Source organism: Chrysemys picta, chromosome 1 (assembly GCF_011386835.1).
Source record: "Chrysemys picta bellii isolate R12L10 chromosome 1, ASM1138683v2, whole genome shotgun sequence".
Classification (NCBI taxonomy): Eukaryota; Metazoa; Chordata; order Testudines; family Emydidae; genus Chrysemys; species Chrysemys picta.
The window spans coordinates 4,285,290-4,306,759 of record NC_088791.1 but is presented as its reverse complement, the minus strand read 5'-3'; the positions used below and the strand labels follow the sequence as shown (position 1 = coordinate 4,306,759).

Here is a 21,470-nt window from a genome sequence, read left to right as displayed (position 1 = left end):
AATTTTAAGATGAAAGACAGTTGAAAATTGCAACGTGCATGTCACACCCTCTGAGGCTGAGATTAGCCCAGTAATCACCAACAGTGAGGAAAACAGCTCCATCCAAAGAAGGATTTAGCAAGGCAATCAAGTTTGTTTGGTAACTAATTAGGACCTCCTCCACAAACAGCATCGCAGATCCTCCAGGCTGTCCTAGGAACTGTATAAAAGTGCTCTCGACTCTGCACTCTTCTAAACACTTCTGTGGACTTCATCTCCTTAGTGAACTCGGTAAGTCCAATTCAACTCCCTCTCTTTCTAACCCCAGAGATTTCACAGTCGGGCCTCTTTTCATTTCAGGTGGAATATTGCATATACTCGCTGTAATTTTTACTTATTTATTAATTACATTTATGCTTATATATATATATAATATTATAGATATATCAATTTAAAATATTAATTATAAAATTATTTGTATTTTATGTATTTATTTATTTATTTGTATCTATAGTGTGTCATTATTAAGTTACTGGAGCTGGCAGGTGTCCATCGTGGAAATAGTTACACTTATTCTAGTCGCGGTTTTTCAGACAAAGTCATTGAGAGAGAATCAAGAGGCCGGTTGGGAGGGAAGTTTACTGCGAGCGGAGAAGAGGTGTAGAAAGAGAAAATAGTGACAACTACATGACCACGCAAAAAGAGACTAAGTCCACTTCTTCTCTCTCTCTCGAGCCCCCTACAGAACTCAATACAATTGTAACCGAGCTCTGAAGCCTTTCTTCCACCAGTCCTTGTACCTTGTCTTATCTGTAGTCCCTGTTGTGTGTTTCAGGTTTACCTCCATCCCAGAAAGATGACTTTCTCCAGCCTGTGCTATCCAGAATGCGGGGTGGCCCGACCCAGTCCAGTCACTGGCAGCGCCAACGAGCCGTGCGTTAGGCAGTGCCCTGACTCCGAAGTGGTGATCAGACCCTCACCGGTTGTCGTGACCCTCCCTGGACCAATTCTCAGCAATTTCCCTCAACAGAGCGAAGTGGCAGCTGTAGGAGCACCTGTGGTCGGAGCCGGTTTCGGAGGCTCATATGGTTTGGGGGGATTGTATGGCTATGGAGGCCATTACGGAGGATTGTATGGTTTAGGGAGATTAGGTGGTTACGGTGGCCGTTACGGTTATGGGGGATTATTGGGCAATGGGGGATACTGTGGTTACCCAGGTCTTTATGGTTATGGGGGATTATGGGGAAATGGGGGACACTGCGGTTACCCAGGCCTTTATGGTTATGGGGGATTATGGGGATATGGGGGACACTGTGGCTACCCGGGCCTTTATGGTTATGGGGGATTAAGTGGTTCCGGGGTATCTTGCCATAGGTACCTCAGTGGAAGCAGTGGGCCATGTTAAACCCACTAGAAATATTCATGGAAGAAGGAAGAACCAGGAAATGAACAGCAAGATACAGATTCACCCCTGATCTTTTGGGCATGGCTTTCAGAAGTGCTGTGCAAACATGGCTCCAGTTGAACTGGGTGGGAGCTGTGTGTGCTCAGCACCGTGGTCTGATAGCTATGCTGCATTTCTAATTTTACGCTTTATGACTCTCTGCTAATGCTTTCCCAACCAAGTGCTGATTCTCTATTTCTTTTGTGGACTCATTCTGAACTACACACAGGGTGTTTACATTGACCCTGCAGTGTGAAGGAAACAGAGGCCTTAAGATAGGCATCATTTACATTCATGATCACTCTAAGTCCCTCTCAAGGAGAATTAGGCCCTACATGTTCTATCCTTTCTATCAATACGTACCTTTAGCAACTCACTTTAACCTTTGCTACTTCACATGTCTAATGGAGAAGTTGCGTAGTCTCTGCTTCTATATTCCTTTGTCTCATTTCACACCTGACTGGGGTTAAAAAAATAGAACTTAAAATGGTTTCAAAAGGGGACTTGTTTGTCAACCTCTGGAGCTGCAACAAAGCACAAAGAACATCTTGTGTGAAATACATCCCATTGACGCAGGTGATGGGTCAGAGCCCTTCTTGAAACACTGGAAATACATTTTTTTCCGCTCTGTAGTATTTCTTCCTGCAACTGTGTACTGCCAATTTCATTTGCATTAAAAACTCTGCTGCATCAAAATATCAGTCCTCTGGTTCTCTTTGTTTCTTTGTCCTTTTTTAAAAATTGCACTGGACGAAATTCCTCCCCGTGGAGCCAGCAGCACCGGGAACTTTTCCAGTTGCACCTTCCAAAGCCCTGCTGTGATAGGATAATCTGGCTCTTACATTGGGTGACAGCATTCTGCAGGCCCTGAGTACCCAGGTGGAATTCCTCCTTCCATTACATGGTTTAGCAAATAGTCTTTCCCTGTAAAGACGAGACAGATTTTCATGTTAAGAATATACGTTTTTCTTTGGTTTCAAGAAGACCAATCACATGGTTCACAGTAAGCATCTGTGGGAGACTTTAAGTGACCAGGTTGACGTAAAGAAAAGAAAAGTGGCCACCATGTACCTTATGTTTACTGCCGTACCTGCTGTGTGTTTTAGGTTTATCTCCATGGCAGAAAGATGTCTTGATTCACAAACGTGTGGAGCGACATTTCACAAAGCATGCACAACAGCTGCCACAAGCCAGACGTAAGGCAGTGCCCTGACTCTATAGCACTGATCCAACCCGCACCGGCTGTCATGACCTTCCCAGGAGCAATTCTCAGATCTTTCCCTCAGGAAAACAGAGTGGAATCCTGGGGTGCCATTGACGTTGGCGGTGGTGATAGAGGCTTATCAAGTTATGGAGGATTACACTGTAACCGATGACCCAGTGATTATGGTAGATTATACGCTTATGGGGGCCAATATGGGCAGGAGGACCTGTGTGGATAATGGGGCCATATGGTTGTGGGAGAAAATAGGGTTGGAGGGGATTCTGATGGGGTCATCGGTACCTTAATGAAACCTGTGGGCCATGCTAAATCGAGCAGGCATATGCATGGGAACAGCAGGAAATGAACGGCAAGATACAGATTCACGTCTGATCGCACAGGCCTGGCTTTGAGAAGTGTTGACTACACCCAACTCAGTGTGAAATAATGAGAGAGCTGCATTTCATCACCACCTCTGCAAACATTCCCAATGTTTCCCATGTTACCCTATATGGGTATCCTCGAATACCTTCCTAGCTATGGGCTTCCTCTATTAATAACTCAGTGGGTCTGATTCTCAACTACACGATGGATTTTACACCACGCTCTAAAGTGCAAATGAAGCAGGAGCCATAACGTCTACGTTACCTACATCTACCCTGACTGGAATGCCTCTTTCTCATACTAGAGCACCGTCAAAAGGATTTCGTGTCAATGAGAATTAGGCTAAGTGATCTTCTAGCCATGAATATGGACTGTTTCTTTCTGCTTTTTATCTTTCTAACGAGCTGCATAACAGAGAAGCTCTTTGAACCTCTGCTTTTATTGTGTCTTGTTTTAGTTGAGACTGACCAGGGTGAGACAAGTAATTAAAAATAGTGGCAAACTCTACAACTGCTATAAAGGAGTAAGAGAACTATGTGAGAAATACACCACATTGGAGCTGGGGATAGGATATGGTCGTTCATGAAACCGTGGAAATGTAGTCTTGCTTCTCTACTTCTTTCTCCTTTTTCTTTTTTTGAAATCTTGAGTTCTAAGGACACTGAAGACCTTCCAGCTTTAACATCCGTACTCTTTACGTTTGATAGGCCTAAAAAAAGAGGCATGTTGAGGTGAAGGTCATATGGGGGTCAGTTGCAGAAACAGAAATACAACCCAATACTTCTGACCACAGGCTGAGGTCTAGGTTGATCCGTGATACACGGTGCTACAAGACAAGGTTAGTAACAAGTCTGGTTAAAATTTTGTGCATCCTTGGATCTCAGGATCAACAATAAAAAACTGGCTAATATTGTGATCTACTTGCACTGTGGCTTTTTTATACTTGAGGATAATAGTTCTCCAAAGGAATTACAAGTCTGTCAATTTTCCAAGGTTGCAGTTGCTTTTTAAATATTAAATTGGGGTATATTTCTGACTCTGCCAGTCGCTCCCTGTCTGACCCTCACCTGAATGTGCCTCAATTTACCTCTGTGGCAAACAGGTATCACTACGCAAGAGGATAAATGGACACAAGTCAGGTATCAGGAATGGCAATATACAAAAACCTGTAGGAGAACACTTCAACCTCCCTGGCCACACAATAGCAGATGTAAAGGTTGCCATCTTACAGCAAAAAAACTTCAGGACCAGACTCCAAAGAGAAACTGCTGAGCTCCAGTTCATTTGCAAATTTGACACCATCAGATCAGGATTAAACAAAGACTGTGAATGGCTATCCAACTACAGAAACAGTTTCTCCTCCCTTGGTGTTCACACCTCAACTGCTAGCAGAGCACCTCACCCTCCCTGATTGAACTAACCTCGTTATCTCCACACTGATATATACCTGCCTCTGGAGATTTCCATTACTTGCATCTGAAGAAGTGAGGTTCTTACCCACGAAAGCTTATGCTCCCAGTACTTCTGTTAGTCTCAAAGGTGCCACAGGACCCTCTGTTGCTTTTTACAGATTCAGACTAACACGGCTACCCCTCTGATACTTGAGGTATAATTGTAACTTTCAGGGTGGATTGTCTGAGGCTTCCTCCAATCTAAGCATTTCAAAGCACTTCACAAACACTCATCAAGTGTTATGCAGCCCAAGAGATGAATTACTAAAGTTGCAGCCTACAAGATCACCTTCCATGAAGAAGAATGGGACAGGATCCTTTTGATGGTCACGGAACATGGAAACCCTAACATCACCTGCCAGGAGATTCCACTGCTGTAGTCTGGAGCCCAACAGCTCTGCTTTACTCTTGGGTAGTTCCAAATCCCTGACAAGGTCATTCAGTTCACTTTGTGTTATGAGGTGTGTTTCAGAGGAAGAGATGGGAGAAAATGTGGGTCCTGTGACATTGATGGTTCAGGACCAGAAGTTTCATCCTCTTCCTTTTCCTCGTCTGACTCAAGTGAGAATGATTCTGGTGCATCAGGAACCGGCAGTCCTTCTCCGTGGGGTACTGGGCGTATAGCTGATGGAATGTTTGGATAATGCACAGTCCACTTTTTCTTCTTTGACACACCTTTCCCAACTGGAGGCACCATGCAGAAGTAACAATTGCTGGTATGATCTGTTGGCTGTCTCCAAATCATTGGCACTTCAAAAGGCATAGATTTCCTTTTCCTGTTCAACCACTGGCGAAGATTTGTTGCACAAGTGTTGTAGCATATGTGTGGGGCCCACCTCTTGTCCTGATCTCCAATTTTGCAGCCAAAATAAAGGTGATAGGCTTTCTTATCCATAGTGGTTATACTGCTCTTTTGTGATGCAAAAGTCACTTCACCACAAACATAGCAGAAGTTATCTGCACTGTTCACACAAGTACGAGGCATCTCTGCTCACTTTGGGTAAACAGAAATGTGTCCCTTTGCAAAATCAAACACTGACAAATAAGAGAGCACAACACTGTATGATTTCTAGAGCTGATATAGGCCAATTTGTTCAGCAGAGTGATGTAAGCTTCCTTATGATTGCATCATCCATGACTTCTAGGAATAACATGATGCAATTCATATCATGTATGACGCAATACCAGCTTCAGATTGCATCATTCATTGTTTTGCCTAAAAGGCAAGTACTGTCCAAACCCAGTCATAGATTTATTCATAGATCCAGGCAAAGATGTATTTTCGTCATTTCTGGTTTAAATTGAGATCCCTTCCCTTTATAACTCACTTATCCTCCGCCATTCCCAAGTCAAGGGTCGTATATACTGACCCAATAGCATATCTTGAAAACTAGAGCCAATCAACAATTTTAAGCATCATTTTCATTCTCAGTGACCCAGAATTAGTAAAGTTTGACTACATTTATTTCAGAAGCATTTTGGCTGTAGAGCAGGGTTATCGACCACCTGACCAGGACAGTGATAGTGATGATGAAATGCTAAGGGAAATTAGAGAGGCTATCAAAATTAAGAAGTCAATAATAGTGGGGGATTTCAATTATCCCCATATGGACTGGGAACATGTCACCTCAGGACGAAATGCAGAGACAAAATTTCTCAATACTTTAAATGACTGCTTCTTGGAGCAGCTGGTACGGGAACCCACAAGGGGAGAGACAACTCTAGATTTAGTCCTGAGTGGAGCGCAGAAGCTGGTCCAAGAGGTAATAATAGCAGAACCGCTTGGAAACAGTGACCATAATACAATAGCGTTCAACATCCCTGTGGTGGGAAGAACATCTCAACAGCCCAATACTGTGGCATTTAATTTCAAAAGGGGGAACAATGCAAAAATGAGGGGGTTAGTTAACCAGAAGTTAAAAGGTACAGTGACTAGAGTGAAATCCCTGCAAGCTGCATGGGCGCTTTTTAAAGACACCATAATAGAGGCCCAACTTCAATGTATACCCCAAATTAAGAAACACAGTAAAAGAACTAAAAGAGAGCCACCGTGGCTTAACAACCATGTAAAAGAAGCAGTGAGAGATAAAATGACTTCCTTTAAAAAGTGGAAGTCAAATCCTAGCGAGGTAAATAGAAAGGAGCATAAACACTGCCAAATTAAGTACAAGAATGTAATAAGAAAAGCCAAAGAGGAGTTTGAAAAATGGATAGCCCAAAACTCCGAAGGTAATAACAAAATGGTTTTTAAGTACATCAGAAGCAGGAAGCCTGCTAAACAACCAGTGGGGCCCCTCGATGATAGAGATAGAAAAGGAGCACTTAAAGACGATAAAGTCATTGCGGAGAAACTAAACGAATTCTTCGCTTCAGTCTTCACGGCTGAGGATGTTAGGGAGATTCCCAAACCTGATCCGGCTTTTGTAGGTGACAAATCTGAGGAACTGTCACAGATTGAAGTGTCACTAGAGGAGGTTTTGGAATTAATTGATAAACTTAACAGTAACAAGTCACCGGGACCAGATGGCATTCACCCAAGAGTTCTGAAAGAACTCAAACGTGAAATTGCAGAACTATTAACTAGGGTTTGTAACCTGTCCTTTAAATCGGCTTCTGTACCCAACGACTGGAAGATAGCTAATGTAATGCCAATATTTAAAAAGGGCTCTAGAGGTGATCCCGGCAATTACAGACCGGTAAGTCTAACGTCGGTACCGGGCAAATTAGTCGAAACAATAGTAAAGAATAAAATTGTCAGACACATAGAAGAGCATAAATTGTTCGGCAAAAGTCAACATGGTTTCTCTAAAGGGAAATCATGTCTTACTAATCTATTAGAGTTCTTTGAAGGGGCCAACAAACATGTGGACAAGGGGGATCCAGTGGACATAGTGTACTTAGATTTCCAGAAAGCCTTTAACAAGGTCCCTCACCAAAGGCTCTTACGTAAGTTAAGTTGTCATGGGATAAAAGGGAAGGTCCTTTCATGGACTGAGAACTGGTTAAAAGACCGGGAACAAAGGGTAGGAATAAATGGTAAATTCTCAGAATGGAGAGGGCTAATTTAGCTACAACAAGTCAGGAAAAAGATCTTGGAGTCATCGTGGATAGTTCTCTGAAGACGTCCGCGCAGTGTGCAGAGGCGGTCAAAAAAGCAAACAGGATGTTAGGGATCATTAAAAAGGGGATAGAGAATAAGACTGAGAATATATTATTGCCCTTATATAAATCGATGGTACGCCCACATCTCGAATACTGTGTACAGACGTGGTCTCCTCATCTCAAAAATGATATACTGGCATTAGAAAAGGTTCAGAGAAGGGCAACTAAAATGATTAGGGGTTTGGACAGGGTCCCATAAGAGGAGAGATTAAAGAGGCTAGGACTTTTCAGATTGGAAAAGGGGAGACTAAGGGGGGATATGATCAAGGTATATAAAATCATGAGTGATGTGGAGAAAGTGCATACGGAAAAATTATTTACTTATTCCCATAATACAAGAACTAGGGGTCACCAAATTAAATTAATAGGCAGCAGGTTTAAAAAAAATAAAAGGAAGTTCTTCTTCATGCAGCGCACAGTCAACTTGTGGAACTCCTTACCTGAGGAGTTTGTGAAGACTAGGACTATAACAGCGTTTAAAAGAGAAGTGGATAAATTCATGGTGGTTAAGTCCATTAATGACTATTAGCCAGGATGGGTAAGGAATGGTGTCTCTAGCCTCTGTTTGTCAGAGGATGGAGCTGGATGGCAGGAGAGAGATCACTTGATCATTGCCTGTTGGTACACTCCCTCTGGTGCACCTGACATTGGCCATTGTCGGTAGACAGTATACTGGGTGAGATGGATCTTTGGTCTGACCCGGTACGGCCATTCTTACGTTCTTATGTTCTTAGTTCCAACGTGTGACATGCACTTTGCAATTTTCAGCTGTCTTTATCTTAAAATTGTACAGGGCAACTGCATTTCTTTGAGGATAATAGTTCTCCAAAAAGCAACAGAGGGTCCTGTGGCACCTTTGAGACTAACAGAAGTACTGGGAGCATAAGCTTTCGTGGGTCAGAACCTCACTTCTTCAGATGCAAGAAGTGAGGTTCTCACCCACGAAAGCTTATGCTCCCAGTACTTCTGTTAGTCTCAGAGGTGCCACAGGACCCTCTGTTGCTTTTTACAGATTCAGACTAACACGGCTACCCCTCTGATACAGTTCTCCAAAGGAATTACAAGTCTGTCAATTTTCCAAGGTTGCAGTAGCTTTTTAAATATTAAATTGGGGGACATTTCTGACTCTGCCAGTCGCTCCCTGTCTGACCCTCACCTGAATGTGCCTCAATTTACCTCTGTGGCAAACAGGTATAATTGTAACTTTCAGGGTGGATTGTCTGAGGCATCCTCCGATCTAAGCATTTCAAAGCACTTCACAAACACTCATCAAGTGTTATGCAGCCCAAGAGATGAATTACTAAAGTAGTAATAACCTATTACTGGGATTAGATGTTCCAACACGGAAGATTAGATTTACTTTAAAAATGCATGTCAAGGTCACAGATGTCATTCCAGTGCTCAGTTTGTGAGTCCTAGCCTTTGACATTGGGGCTCTTTGGTTTTCATTCCATATACCTTTCATCTCCCTATTATATGTATTTTGAAGTGTAAGGGTAGACACTGAACCAGTGTAAAACGGAACAGTTCCATGAACTTCCAATTGAAGGAAACCACTTTAGCTAGCCCGGGTTAGAGAAACCTTCTTGGCAGTGCATCTCTCTATTGGGAGTTCGTCTCTCTATCCATACTGGGCACCTCCACCCCCTGGTGCTCACAGCCAGGAGGGATGTGTGAACCTCTCACTGGGAGAGGCTACCCTTTGACCCGCCCCCTTCCACCAAGGGCCCTCCACTTCCGCCCGAGGCCCTGCAGGAGCCAATTCCCACCTCCCCAAGCTGAGAGCTGCCCCCCACCACTGTGGCCATTGACCCAGTTCCGCGGCTAGGCCCCCAGACCCAAAGGAGTGGCGGGAGGGCGGAGGTGCGCAGCCTCTGCCTCCCCAGCCAAGGGAGGGAAAGGTGGGCAGCGCACTGTCCCAGCCACGGAGAGCGGGAGGCCATGCGGCGAGCTGCCCCAGCCCTTGAGTGCGGAAGGGTGGGTGGGGAGCGGCCCCAGCCTCCCCAGCCCAGTGCAGGAAGGTGGGTGGGGAGCGGCTTCAACTCCAGAGCACTGGGGGGCTGGACTTGGAGCTGGGAGGACTGGAGCAGCAATTGTACGTAGGGAGTGTCGCAGAAGAGGGCGGGGTCACCCTTGTCTGTTTGGGGAGGCAAAACCTCCCCCTGCCTATGCAACCCGCCACCCGTGCTCAAAGCCAGCGTATAGGGAAACCAATGGGAAACATCAGGTACTGCATCTCCACCCATGAGCAGCCAAGAGAACTGTGTCTTGTGAGAGACTTCAGCTAATGAAGAAAAGGAAGAAGCACAACGCTGACAGTTAAGGATACCTTCTTCAACCATCAGAGAGCTGTGGGATGAGACTGGATTCATTGGAAGTTTGACCAACCTAGTGCATTCTGCAAGACCCGTCTCCCACACCACGCTTTTCAGCCACAATTAGAATGAAAATACAGCCCCACCAGGATTTCTTCTAACCCGAGCAGCACTAAATGCTTCCCTCATTTGTAAGCCCAGAACGTCATTGCAGTCTGTGGAGCTGTACTGATGTCCAGTGGCTCAGTATCTGCCTCTTGAGCTCTGTAAAGGAATGTTTACTAAGAAAGGGAAATGCAAAGCTTTCCTGAATGAAAATCAAACAGCCCCAAATTCGGAGGCTAGGAATCGTCCACTGACTATTGGCATAACCTCAGAAACCTTAACATGGATTTGTTTAATCCAGCGTTTCTCAAAGGAGGCCACCAGTGGAGTTTTTTGCAGCTACGTCAGTCTCAAGAGCATGGGCGGGATTGTGGGGGCGCAAAGCAGCAGCCCCTTCTGGCAGCGCCCAACTGTTCCTGCTGAGTAGCTCTTACGAAAGATGCGCCGCATTGGTGTTTATAGTGGAATTGCCAGCAGGGGTCGGGGTCCTGCACCTCACAGCCTCCTTGGGGGCTCCGGGCAGCACCTCTGGAGATATGTGGGGACAATGGGCACAGCACGTGATGCAGATCTTGTCAGTGGACATGGGTGCATCATTTGGTTGTTGGGCCGCTCCCGTGCTCCCTCCTGGATGGGACACGGGGAGCCTGGGACTCTGCAGGCACCCGGTGAGTTCCCAGTCCACCATCCCCAGGACAGGATCTCGGTGAAGGCCACCAAAAAAATTGTTGTGAGAACCCTTGAATCCTAATCCTTAATTTGGGAGCAGCTAATCCCAGAGAAAAATTCTGCTATTAAAATAATAGAACCCTGTGCACACACACAACTTTACTGAGGCTGCAGTGCTTTGAAGTCCTTGGATTTGCAGAAGCCTCTGATCATCGAGCATAATATCACTATGAGATCTGGCTTATGTGGAGGTGAACAAGCACTTTGAGGTGAAGGTTACACAGGGAGCAAGTGGCAGAGTCAGCAATAAAACCAATCGTAGTGATTATCACCCCAGGCTCATCACTGCTGCTGAACTGCACTAATTTAGGACTGAATATTGCACAGACACTCTGTGATTCTAAAGAGTGGAAAGGGTTTGGGGGTTTTTCAATTTTTTTCTCGTATCGAGATCCAGGCCTTGGTTTCTTCATTGTTTAGAAGTTAATCCCTGGATTTTCAGAGCAAGACATGCATTAGGGACATTAGAGCCTATTAATTTTAGTTGGAACTTGAGCATTCATATCCCGTAGGGAGCACTGAAAAATCTCACCCCCAATTTTTAACTTAGGATTTATGAAGAAACTCCCCAAGTTTCCTCTATAAAGGTTAATTTATTGTTGTTCTGGTTTCCTGTGAAGCACGTGGTGACTCACACTCATTGAGACAGGATACTGCATTAGATGGGCCACTCGTCTCCTGCAGCCTGGCAACTGCTACCTTCTCATAGGAAGAAGTAATTCCAGGTGCAGATCCTCGTCTGGTGTAAGTTAATATAGCTCCATTGAGGTCAGTGGAACACCGCAGATTTGCACGAGGGGAGGAGATGGGGGTTTGTGGTTTGTTTTGATTAAAAAACCCCAGTTTTGTTTGTTCATCACCAAGTGCTGGTGACTCTCTGAGGTTTACAAACCAAAGCACCGCCTTGTCATGCTGGACTGAACTTGTGTGTCTGTCAGTAGATGTCAGGGGAATGTTGGCCCCTTACGAAAACTTGGTGGGTTTTATTCATGGCCCTCTCCCAGTACCAAAAGAAAGGGGAAGGGCCAATGGGGAATCAGGATCCTAAAACTGACAGTCCTCAGGGGCAATGGGGCGAGGCCAACCCTGCAGGTCAGCCTGATTGACAGCACGGCAAGCTAATGAGGGAGTCAGGAGTCCGGGGTCCCATTTCACTGTGTGAGCTGCAGCTGCGAGAGCAGCAGGCAGAGCTGAGCTGAGCAGAGCCGCAGGCGAGCTGAGGCAGAGTGGGGCTGGGGCTGGGGCTGGGGATGGAGCCGTCCGGAGCCGGGTGCGGTGAGCAGCTGGGGAGAGTGGGGGGGACCCTGGGCAGATGCCACCAGCCAAGACAGGGATCAGAACCCTGACGGGGGCGTGATGCTGGGAAGAAGGGTCCTGCCACCTAGAGCCTGAGGGCGTGTGGGAACCGCCAGCGCACGTGTCCGACCCGCAGCATCCCTGCAGCACAGCCAGGGTCTGACCAGAGGGTAATTAACAATGGTGGCAGACAGACTTGATTCTCAAACTCTGCAACTGCTATAAAGAAGTAAGAGAACTGTGTGAGAAATACACCACTCTGGAGCTGGGGATAGGACACAGCCCTTCATGAAACCAGGGAGATGTAGTCTTGCTACTCTGCTTCTTTTTCCTTTTTCTTTTTCTTTTATTATTCGGCAATTTTTGACTCCACTTTATTTCACATTCAAATATGTACTACCTCATACTCTTGGTCTTCTGGTTTAATTGCTCTTCCATTCATTATCTCTTCATATCACCAACGGCTTCCATATCTCTTGGCCAAAAGTGTCCTCCAGGTTTCGATCCCCCTAATGTGATGCACAGCTCAGGAAAACTTGAGGCCTATTATCAAAAAACTTTGAGCATGAACAGCTCTGGTTTGCTTCAATGGGAGGCTACAGGCCCCTTTTTTCTAAAGAACTGAGTACTCAAAACTCACTGTGAGCCAGGCCTCTGTCATGCCAGCTCCAGTCAGCAAAGGGGAATTGGAGCCGGCTGAATAAGCCCAGTCTGAGGCCTGGTCTACACTACGGGTTTAGGTCGACTTTAGCAGCATTAAATCGAATTAAGCCTGGACACGTTCACACGACGAAGCCCTTTCTTTCGACTTAAGGGGCCCTTTAAACTAGTTTCTTTACACCACCTTCGACGAGGGGATTAGCGATAAAATCGGCCTTTGCGGGTCGGAATTGGGGTAGTGTGGACGGAATTGGACGTTATTGGCCTCCGGGAGCTATCCCACAGTGCTTCATTGTGACCGCTCTGGACAGCACTCTCAACTCAGATGCACTGACCAGGTAGACAGGAAAAGACCCGCGAACGTTTGAATTTCATTTCCTGTTTGCTCAGCGTGGAGAGCACAGGTGACCACGCAGAGCTGATCAGCACAGGTAACTGTGGTGGAGTCCCAGGATCGCAAAAGAGCTCCAACATGGACCGAACGGGAGGTACGGGATCTGCTCGCCATATGGGGAGATGAATCAGTGCTAGCTGAACTCCGTAGCAGTAAAAGAAATGGCAAAGTATTAGAAAAGGTCTCCAAGGCCATGAAGGACAGAGGCCATAACAGGGATGCACAGCAGTGCCACGTGAAAATTAAGGAGCTACGGCAAGCCTACCACAAAGCCAGAGAAGCAAATGGAAGGTCCGGGGCAGAGCCGCAAACTTGCCGCTTCTACGCGGAGCTGCATGCCATTCTAGGGGGTGCAGCCACCACTACCCCAACCGTGTGCTATGACTCCGTCAATGGAGAAACACACAGGGAAGAGGGTTCGGGGAACGAGGAAGATGAGGATGGAGGTAATGTAGGTAGCTCACAGCAGCAAGGAAGCGGAGAAACCGGTTTCCCCAACAACCAGGATATGTTTGTCACCCTGGACCTGGAACCAGTAACCCCCGAACTCACCCAAGACCCTGAGGGCACACAGGAGACCTCTGGTGAGTGTAGCTTTGTAAATATTACACATGGTTTAAAAGCAAGCGTGTTTAATGATTAATGATTAATTTGCCCTGGCAATCGCGGCCAGTACAGCTACTGGAAACGTCTGTTAACGTGTATGGGGATGGAGCGGAAATCCTCCAGGGACATCTCCAGAAAGCTCTCCTTCATGTACTCCCAAAGCCTTTGCAAAAGGTTTCTGGGGAGGGCTGCCTTATCCAGTCCGCCATGGTAGGACACTTTATCACGCCAGGCCAGTAGCACGTAGTCTGGAATCATTGCATAACAAAGCATGGCAGCGTATGGTCCCGGTGTTTGCTGGCATGCAGACAACATCCATTCCTTATCTCTCTTTGTTATCCTCAGGAGAGTGATATCATTCACGGTCACCTAGTTGAAATAGGATGATTTTATTAAGGGGACGTTCAGAGGTGCCCGTTCCTGCTCTTCTGAACAGAAATGTTCCCCGCTGTTAACCACGCGGTGTGGGGAGGGATGAAGTGATCATCCCAGAGAATCGGGTGTGTGGGGGGGGTGGTTTACTTGGGTTTGTGCTGCATGTTAACCCTGAAACCGCAGCCCCTCCTTTTACATTGAAAACCCATTTTAAATGGCCAACCCAATTCATCCTTGATATGGGAAATGTGCTGCTGTTTGAAACCATTCCCACATGTTAAGAAGGTTAAAAAAGCCAAAAGACTGTGGATTACCATGGCTGGCTGCAAGCCGAAATCTGTTGCCTGGCACTGCGTGAGTGATCTCTCATACCAAACCGGCAGGCAGAGGAAAAATGAGGCCTTGTAACGAAAGAGTGTACCCATTGTTCTCTAAAATGTGTCTTTTTTAACCACCTCTCCCTTCTCCTCCACCAGCTGCAAATGTTTCTCCTTCGCAGAGGCTAGTGAACATTAGAAAGAGAAAACGGAGGACGCGGGACGATATGTTCACGGAGCTCCAGATGTCCTCCCACGCTGATAGAGCACAGCAGAATGCGTGGAGGCAGTCAATCTCAGACATGAGAAAAGCACAATATGAACGAGAGGAGAGCTGGTGGGATGAATGGCGGGATGAAAAGAGCAAGTGGCGGGCTGAAGATGATAGGTGGCGTCAGCTTGCAGACAGACGGCAAGAGTCAATGCTCCGTCTGCTGGAGCATCAAACTGATATGCTCGAGCGTATGGTTGAGCTGCAGGAAAGGCAGCAGGAGCAGAGACCACCGCTACAGCCCCTGTGTAACCAACAGCCCTCCTCCCCAAGTTCCATAGCCTCCTCACCCAGACGCCCAAGAACACTGTGGGGGGGCCTCCAGCCACGCAGTCACTCCACCCCAGACGATTGCCTAAGTATCAGAAGGCTGGCCTTCAATAAGAGTTAAAGTTTTAAAATGCAGTGTGTCCTTTTCCATCCCTCCTCCCCCACCCATCCCAGGCTACCTTGGCAATTATCCCCCTACTTGTGTGAGGAATTAATAAAGAATGCATGAATGTGAAATAACAATGACTTTATTGCCTCTGCAAGTGGTGCTCGAAGTGGGGAGGGGAGGGTGGAGGTGGTTGATTTACAGGGAAGTAGAGTGAACCGGGTGGGGGGGGGGGCGGAGGGTTCATCAAGGAGAAACAAACAGAAGTTTCACACCGTAGCCTGGCCAGTCACAAAACTTCTCTGATGCGCACCGCGCCCTGCCGTGCTCCTCTAACCACCCTGGTGTCTGGCTGCGCGTAATCAGCGGCCAGGCGAGTTGCCTCAACCTCCCACCCCGCCATAAATGTCTCCCCCTTACTCTCACAAATATTGTGGAGCGCACAGCAAGCAGCAATAACAATGGGGATATTCTTTTCGCTGAGGTCTGAGCGAGTCAGTAAGAAGCGCCAGTGCGCTTTTAAACGTCCAAATGCACATTCCACCACCATTCGGCACTTGCTCAGCCTATAGTTGAACAGGTCCTGACTCCTGTCCAGGCTGCCTGTGTACGGCTTCATGAGCCATGGCATTAAGGGGTAGGCTGGGTCCCCAAGGATCACGATAGGCATTTCAACATCCCCAACGGTTACTTTCTGGTCCGGGAAGAAAGTTCCTTCCTCCAGCTTTCGAAACAGACCAGAGTGCCTGAAGACGCGAGCATCATGTACCTTTCCTGGCCATCCCACGTTGATGTTGGTGAAACATCCCTTGTGATCCACCAGGGCTTGCAGCAGCATTGAAAAGTACACCTTGCGGTTTATGTACTCGGTGGCTTGGTGCTCCGGTGCCAAGATAGGGATATGGGTTCCGTCTATGGCCCCACCACAGTTTGGGAATCCCATCTCAGCAAAACCATCCACTATTGCCTGCACGTTGCCCAGAGTCACTACCCTTGATATCATCAGGTCTTTCATTGCCCTGGCAACTTGGATCACAGCAGCCCCCACAGTAGATTTGCCCACTCCAAATTGATTCCCGACTGACCGGTAGCTGTCTGGCGTTGAAAGCTTCCACAGGGCTATCGCCACTCGCTTCTCAACTGTGAGGGCTGCTCTCATCCTGGTATTCTGGCGCTTCAGGGCAGGGGAAAGCAAGTCACAAAGTTCCATGAAAGTGCCCTTACGCATGCGAAAGTTTCGCAGCCACTGGGAATCGTCCCACACCTGCAGCACGATGCGGTCCCACCAGTCTGTGCTTGTTTCCCGGGCCCAGAATCGGCGTTCCACGCCATGAACCTGCCCCAGTGACACCATGATTTCCACATTGCTGGGGCCTGTGCCTTGTGAGAGGTCTATGTCCATGTCAATTTCCTCATCACTCTCTTCGCCGCGCTGTAATCGCCTCCTCGGCTGGTCCGGGTTTCGCCTTGGCATGTTCTGGCTCTGCATATACTCCAGGACAATGCGCGTGGTGTTCATAGTGCTCATAATTGCCGCGGTGATCTGAGCGGGCTCCATGATCCCAGTGCTAGCTATGGCCTCTGGTCTGAAAAAAAGGCGCAAAACTAGTATCTGACGGACCAGGGGAAGGAGGAAGGGAGGGCGGGCCGAGTGACGACATGGCGTACAGGTACAGGGAATTAAAATCAAGAAAGGTGGCTGTGCATCAGGGAGAAACACAAACAACTGTCACACAGAATGGTCCCCCCAAAGATTAAACTGAAAACCATGGGTTTAGCAGGCTGTTGATTTGACGGAGGGAGGGGGAAGCAAATGAATACAGAACAAATCTAATTTTTACATCTTAAGACGACGGTGCAGCATGACTGATAGCCCTCGGCATCTTCTGGGTGCTTGGCAGCAAATACTGGGCGCTTGGCAGTTAGTGTACTACGATGGCCTTCAGGCCTATTGCACGATCTGCTGCTCAGGGAAGACTCTGCTAATGTGCAATGATCCAACTTGTAATAGGACGGTTACCAGTCGCAATACACCATCTACTGCCAAAAGGCAAGGGGCTGGTGCAATGCAGCCCTACGGCTGCCAGCCCCACAGCTGCCAACACCCAGATCACCGATGAAGGCTACCAGTCATGCTGCACCGTCTACCGCCAAAAGGCAGTTAGCTGCTGCTGTGTAGCAATGCAGTCCCATGTCTGCCGGCCTCCAGATGACATATGGTGACGGTGAGCTGAGCGGGCTCCATGTTTGCCGTGGTATGTTGTCTGCACAGGTAACCCAGGTAAAAAGGCGCGAATCTATTGTCTGCTGTTGCTCTGACGGAGGGGGAGGGGCCTGACGACATGTTCCCAGAACCTCCCGTGACACTGTTTTGCATCATCCGGGCATTGGGATCTCAACCCAGAATTCCAATGGGCGGCGGAGACTGCGGGAACTGTGGGATAGCTGTGGGATATCTACCCATAGTGCAACGCTCCGGAAGTCGACGCTAGCCTCGGTATTGTGGACGCGGTCTGCCGACTAGAGCACTTAGAGCATTTTATGTGGGGACACACACAATCGGCTGTATACAACCGATTTCTATAAAACCGGCTTCTATTAATTCGACCTAATTTCGTAGTGTAGACATACCCTGAGTGGCAAACGGGGAACAACAGACAGCCGCGTTAGCCCGGGGCTACATAATGGCTGGCAGGAAGGAAGCCAGGGAAGTAAGAAAAAGGGAAGAGCGAGAGAAGAGAGGCAGTGGGAGCTCTTCACTGCTGGCCTCGGGAGCTAGCAGTCCCTGAGGCTGTAAGACTGAAGCTGTTTGTAGCTACAAGGTGGAGGGAAAGTAAACTGTGAATAAAGAACATGGGTGTTTGCACCAACGCAGAGATCTCTGGCTGGTTTGTGGGGGCAGAAGCTGCACCTTGTTACACTCCCACTGAAGCAAACCGGAGCTGTTCGTGCTCAACATTTCTTGATAATAGACCACAAACTTTCCTGACTTGTGCACCACCACTGGGAGTATCCAAAGCTGGAGGACAATTTGGCCAAGAGATGTGGATGCCTCTGGTGATATAAAGAGATAATGAATGGAAGAGCAATTAAACCAGAAAACCAATAGTATGAGGTAGTATATATTTGAATTTGAAATAAAGTGGATTGAAAACTGTCCAAAAAAAAAAAAGGAAAAAGAAGTAGAGAAGCAAGACTACATTTCCACGGTTTCATGAAGGGCCATATCCTATCCCCAGCTCCAATGTGATGTATTTCTCACAGAGTTCTCTTACTTCTTTATAGCAGTTGTATAGTTTGCCACTATTTTTTTTTTTTTGCTTGTCTCACCCTGGTCAGTCTCTACTAAAACAAGACACAATAAAAGCAGAGGTTCAAAGAGCTTCTCCGTTATGCAGCTGCTGTTAGAAAGATAAAAGGCAGAGAGAAACAGTCCATATTCATGGCTAGGAAATCACTTAGCCTAATTCTCATTGACACTAAATCCTTTTGACAGTGCTCTAGTATGAGAAAGATGCATTCCAGTCAGGGTAGATGTAGGTAACGTACACATTATGTCTCCTGCTTCATTTGCAGTTTAGAGCGTGGTGTAAAATCCATCGTGTAGCTGAGAATCAGGCCCACTAGGTTTATAATAGAGGAAGCCCATAGCTAGGAAGGCATTCGAGGATACGCATATAGGGTAACATGGGAAACATTGGGAATGTTTGCAGAGGTGGTGATGAAATGCAGCTCTCTCATTATTTCACACTGAGTTGGGTGTAGTCAACACTTCTCAAAGCCAGGCCTGTGCGATCAGACGTGAATCTGTATCTTGCCGTTCATTTCCTGCTTTTCCCATGCATATGCCTGCTCGATTTAGCATGGCCCACAGGTTCCATTAAGGTACCGATGACCCCACCAGAACCCCCCGTAGCCCTATGTTCTCCCACGACCATATGGCCCCTTTATCCACAGAGGCCCTCCTGCCAATATTGGCCCCCATAAGCGTATAATCTCCCATAATCACTGGGTCATCGGTTACAGTGTAATCCTCCATAACTTGATAAGCCTCTATCACCACCTCCAACGTCAATGGCACCCCAGGATTCCACTCTGCTTTCCTGAGGGAAAGATCTGAGAATTGCTCCTGGGAAGGTCATGACAGCCGGTGGGGGTTGGATCAGTGCTATAGAGCCAGGGCACTGCCTTACGTCTGGCTTGTTGCAGCTGTTGTGCATGCTTTGTGAAATGTCGCTCCACACGTTTGTGAAGCAAGACATCTTTCTGCCCTGGAGATAAACCTAAAACACACAGCAGGTACAGCAGTAAACATAAGGTACATGGTGGCCACTTTTCTTTTCCTTACGTCAACCTGGTCACTTAAAGTCTCACACAGATGCTTACTGTGAACCATGTGATTGGTCTTCTTGAAACCAAAGAAAAATGTACATTCTTAAAATGAAAATCTGTCTCGTCTTTACAAGGATAGACTATTTGCTAAACCATGTAATGCAAGGAGGAATTCCACCTGGGTACTCAGGGCCTGCGGAATACTGTCAACCTTTGTAAGAGCCGGATTATCCTATCACAGCAGGGCTTTGGAAGGTGCAACTTGAAAAGTTCCCGGTGCTGCTGGCTCCACGGGGAGGAATTTCGTCTAGTGCAATTTTTAAAAACAGACAAAGAAACAAAGAGAACCAGAAGACTAATATTTTGATGCAGCAGAGTTTTTAATGCAAATTGGCAGTACACAGTTGCAGGAAGAAATACTACAGAGCGGAAAAAAATGTATTTCCAGTGTTTCAAGAAGGGCTCTGACCCATCACCTGCGTCAATGGGATGTATTTCACACAAGATGTTCTTTGTGCTTTGTTGCAGCTCCACAGGTTTTTTTAACCCCAGTCAGGTGTGAAATGAGACAAAGGAATATAGAAGCAGAGACTACACAACTTCTCCATTAGACATGTGAAGTAGCAAAGGTTAAAGTGAGTTGCTAAAAGTACGTATTGATAGAAAGGATAGAACATGTAGGGCCTAATTCTCCTTGAGAGGGACTTAGAGTGATAATGAACGTAAATGATGCCTATCTTAAGGCCTCTGTTTCCTTCACACTGCAGGGTCAATGTAAACAACCTGTGTGTAGTTCAGAATGAGTCCTCAAGAGAAAAAGAGAATCAGCACTTGGTTGGGAAAGCCTTGGCAGAAAGAGTCATAAAGCGTAACAGTAGAAATGCAGCATGGCTATCAGACCAAGGTGCTGAGCGCACACAGCTCCCACCAAGTTCAACTGGAGCCATGTTGGCACAGCACTTCTGAAATCCATGCCCAAATGATCAGGGGTGAATCTGTATCTTGCTGTTCATTTCCTGGTTCTTCCTTCTTCCATGAATATTCCTGGTGAGTTTAACATGGCCCTCTGCTTCCACTGAGGTACCTATGGCAGGATACCCCGGAACCACTTAATCCCCCATAACCATAAAGGCCCGGGTAGCCACAGTGTCCCCCATATCCCCATAATCCCCCATAACCGTAAAGGCCCGGGTAACCGCAGTGTCCCCCATTTCCCCATAATCCCCCATAACCATAAAGGCCTGGGTAACCATAGTATCCCCCATTGCCCAAGAATCCCCCATATCCGTAACGGCCGCCGTAACCACCTAATCTCCCTAAACCATACAATCCTCCGTAATGGCCTCCATAGCCGTACAATCCCCCCAAACCATAGGAGCCTCCGAAACCGGCTCCGACCACAGGTGCTCCTACAGCTGCCACTTCGCTCTGTTGAGGAAAATTGCTGAGAATTGGTCCGGGGAGGGTCACGACAACTGGTGAGGGTCTGATCACCACTTCGGAGTCAGGGCACTGCCTAACGCACGGCTCGTTGGAGCTGCCAGTGACTGGACTGGGTCGGGCCACCCCGCATTCTGGATAGCACAGGCTGGAGAAAGTCATCTTTCTGGGATGGAGGTAAACCTGAAACACACAACAGGGACTAGAGATGAGACAAGGTACAAGGACTGGTGGAAGAAAGGCTTCAGAGCTCGGTTACAATTGTATTGAGGTCTGCAGGGGGCTCGAGAGAGAGAGAAGAAGTGGACTTAGTCTCTTTTTGTGTGGTCATGTTGTTGTCACTATTTTCTCTTTCTACCCCTCTTCTCCGCTCGCAGTAAACTTCCCTCCCAACCGGCCTCTTGATCCCCTCTCAATGACTTTGTCTGAAAAACACCGACTAGAATAAGTGTAACTATTTCCATACGGACACCTGGGATTCTGGGACCATTTTAGACATTTCTCAAAGAGAACATGGCTGGGATCATGGTAATCACTTCCTTTCGTTTGAGGATTTAACCTCTGCATGCAAACCGGTTGAGTCTGCTACCACACTGTGACTCTTTCGTTTTCCAAACCTTCGGAGTCACCGAA

The 21,470-nt window shown here is 47.1% G+C and overlaps 3 protein-coding genes across 3 annotated transcripts; 2 read left to right on the top strand and 1 right to left on the bottom strand.

The window, feature by feature from the left end:
• Positions 1-208: 208 nt before the first annotated feature.
• LOC135983746 (claw keratin-like) lies at positions 209-2,096 on the top strand. The gene is made up of 2 exons (XM_065597005.1): positions 209-270; positions 815-2,096. The coding sequence occupies exon 2, from the start codon at positions 836-838 to the stop codon at positions 1,382-1,384; it is 549 nt and encodes a 182-aa protein (XP_065453077.1). The 5' UTR covers positions 209-270; positions 815-835; the 3' UTR covers positions 1,385-2,096.
• Positions 2,097-13,178: 11,082 nt separating this feature from the next.
• Positions 13,179-15,189, top strand: LOC135983745 (uncharacterized). The gene is made up of 2 exons (XM_065596998.1): positions 13,179-13,704; positions 14,578-15,189. Exons 1-2 carry the CDS (start codon positions 13,314-13,316, stop codon positions 15,078-15,080), a joined length of 894 nt encoding a protein of 297 aa, XP_065453070.1. The 5' UTR covers positions 13,179-13,313; the 3' UTR covers positions 15,081-15,189.
• A 4,569-nt stretch (positions 15,190-19,758) lies between these two features.
• On the bottom strand, positions 19,759-21,050 carry LOC135983742 (claw keratin-like). The gene has a single exon (XM_065596988.1). The coding sequence runs from the start codon at positions 20,997-20,999 to the stop codon at positions 20,451-20,453; it is 549 nt and encodes a 182-aa protein (XP_065453060.1). The 5' UTR covers positions 21,000-21,050; the 3' UTR covers positions 19,759-20,450.
• Between the last annotated feature and the right edge of the window lie 420 nt (positions 21,051-21,470).

Bases quoted from the DNA above. Each gene is read 5' to 3' on its own strand.
- LOC135983746 (XM_065597005.1), top strand. From the start codon at position 836: ATGACTTTCTCCAGCCTGTGCTATCCAGAATGCGGGGTGGCCCGACCC.
- LOC135983745 (XM_065596998.1), top strand. From the start codon at position 13,314: ATGAAGGACAGAGGCCATAACAGGGATGCACAGCAGTGCCACGTGAAA. The intron at 13,705-14,577 runs GTGAGTGTAGCT...CTCCTCCACCAG, and splicing joins GGGCACACAGGAGACCTCTG to CTGCAAATGTTTCTCCTTCG.
- LOC135983742 (XM_065596988.1), bottom strand. From the start codon at position 20,999: ATGACTTTCTCCAGCCTGTGCTATCCAGAATGCGGGGTGGCCCGACCC.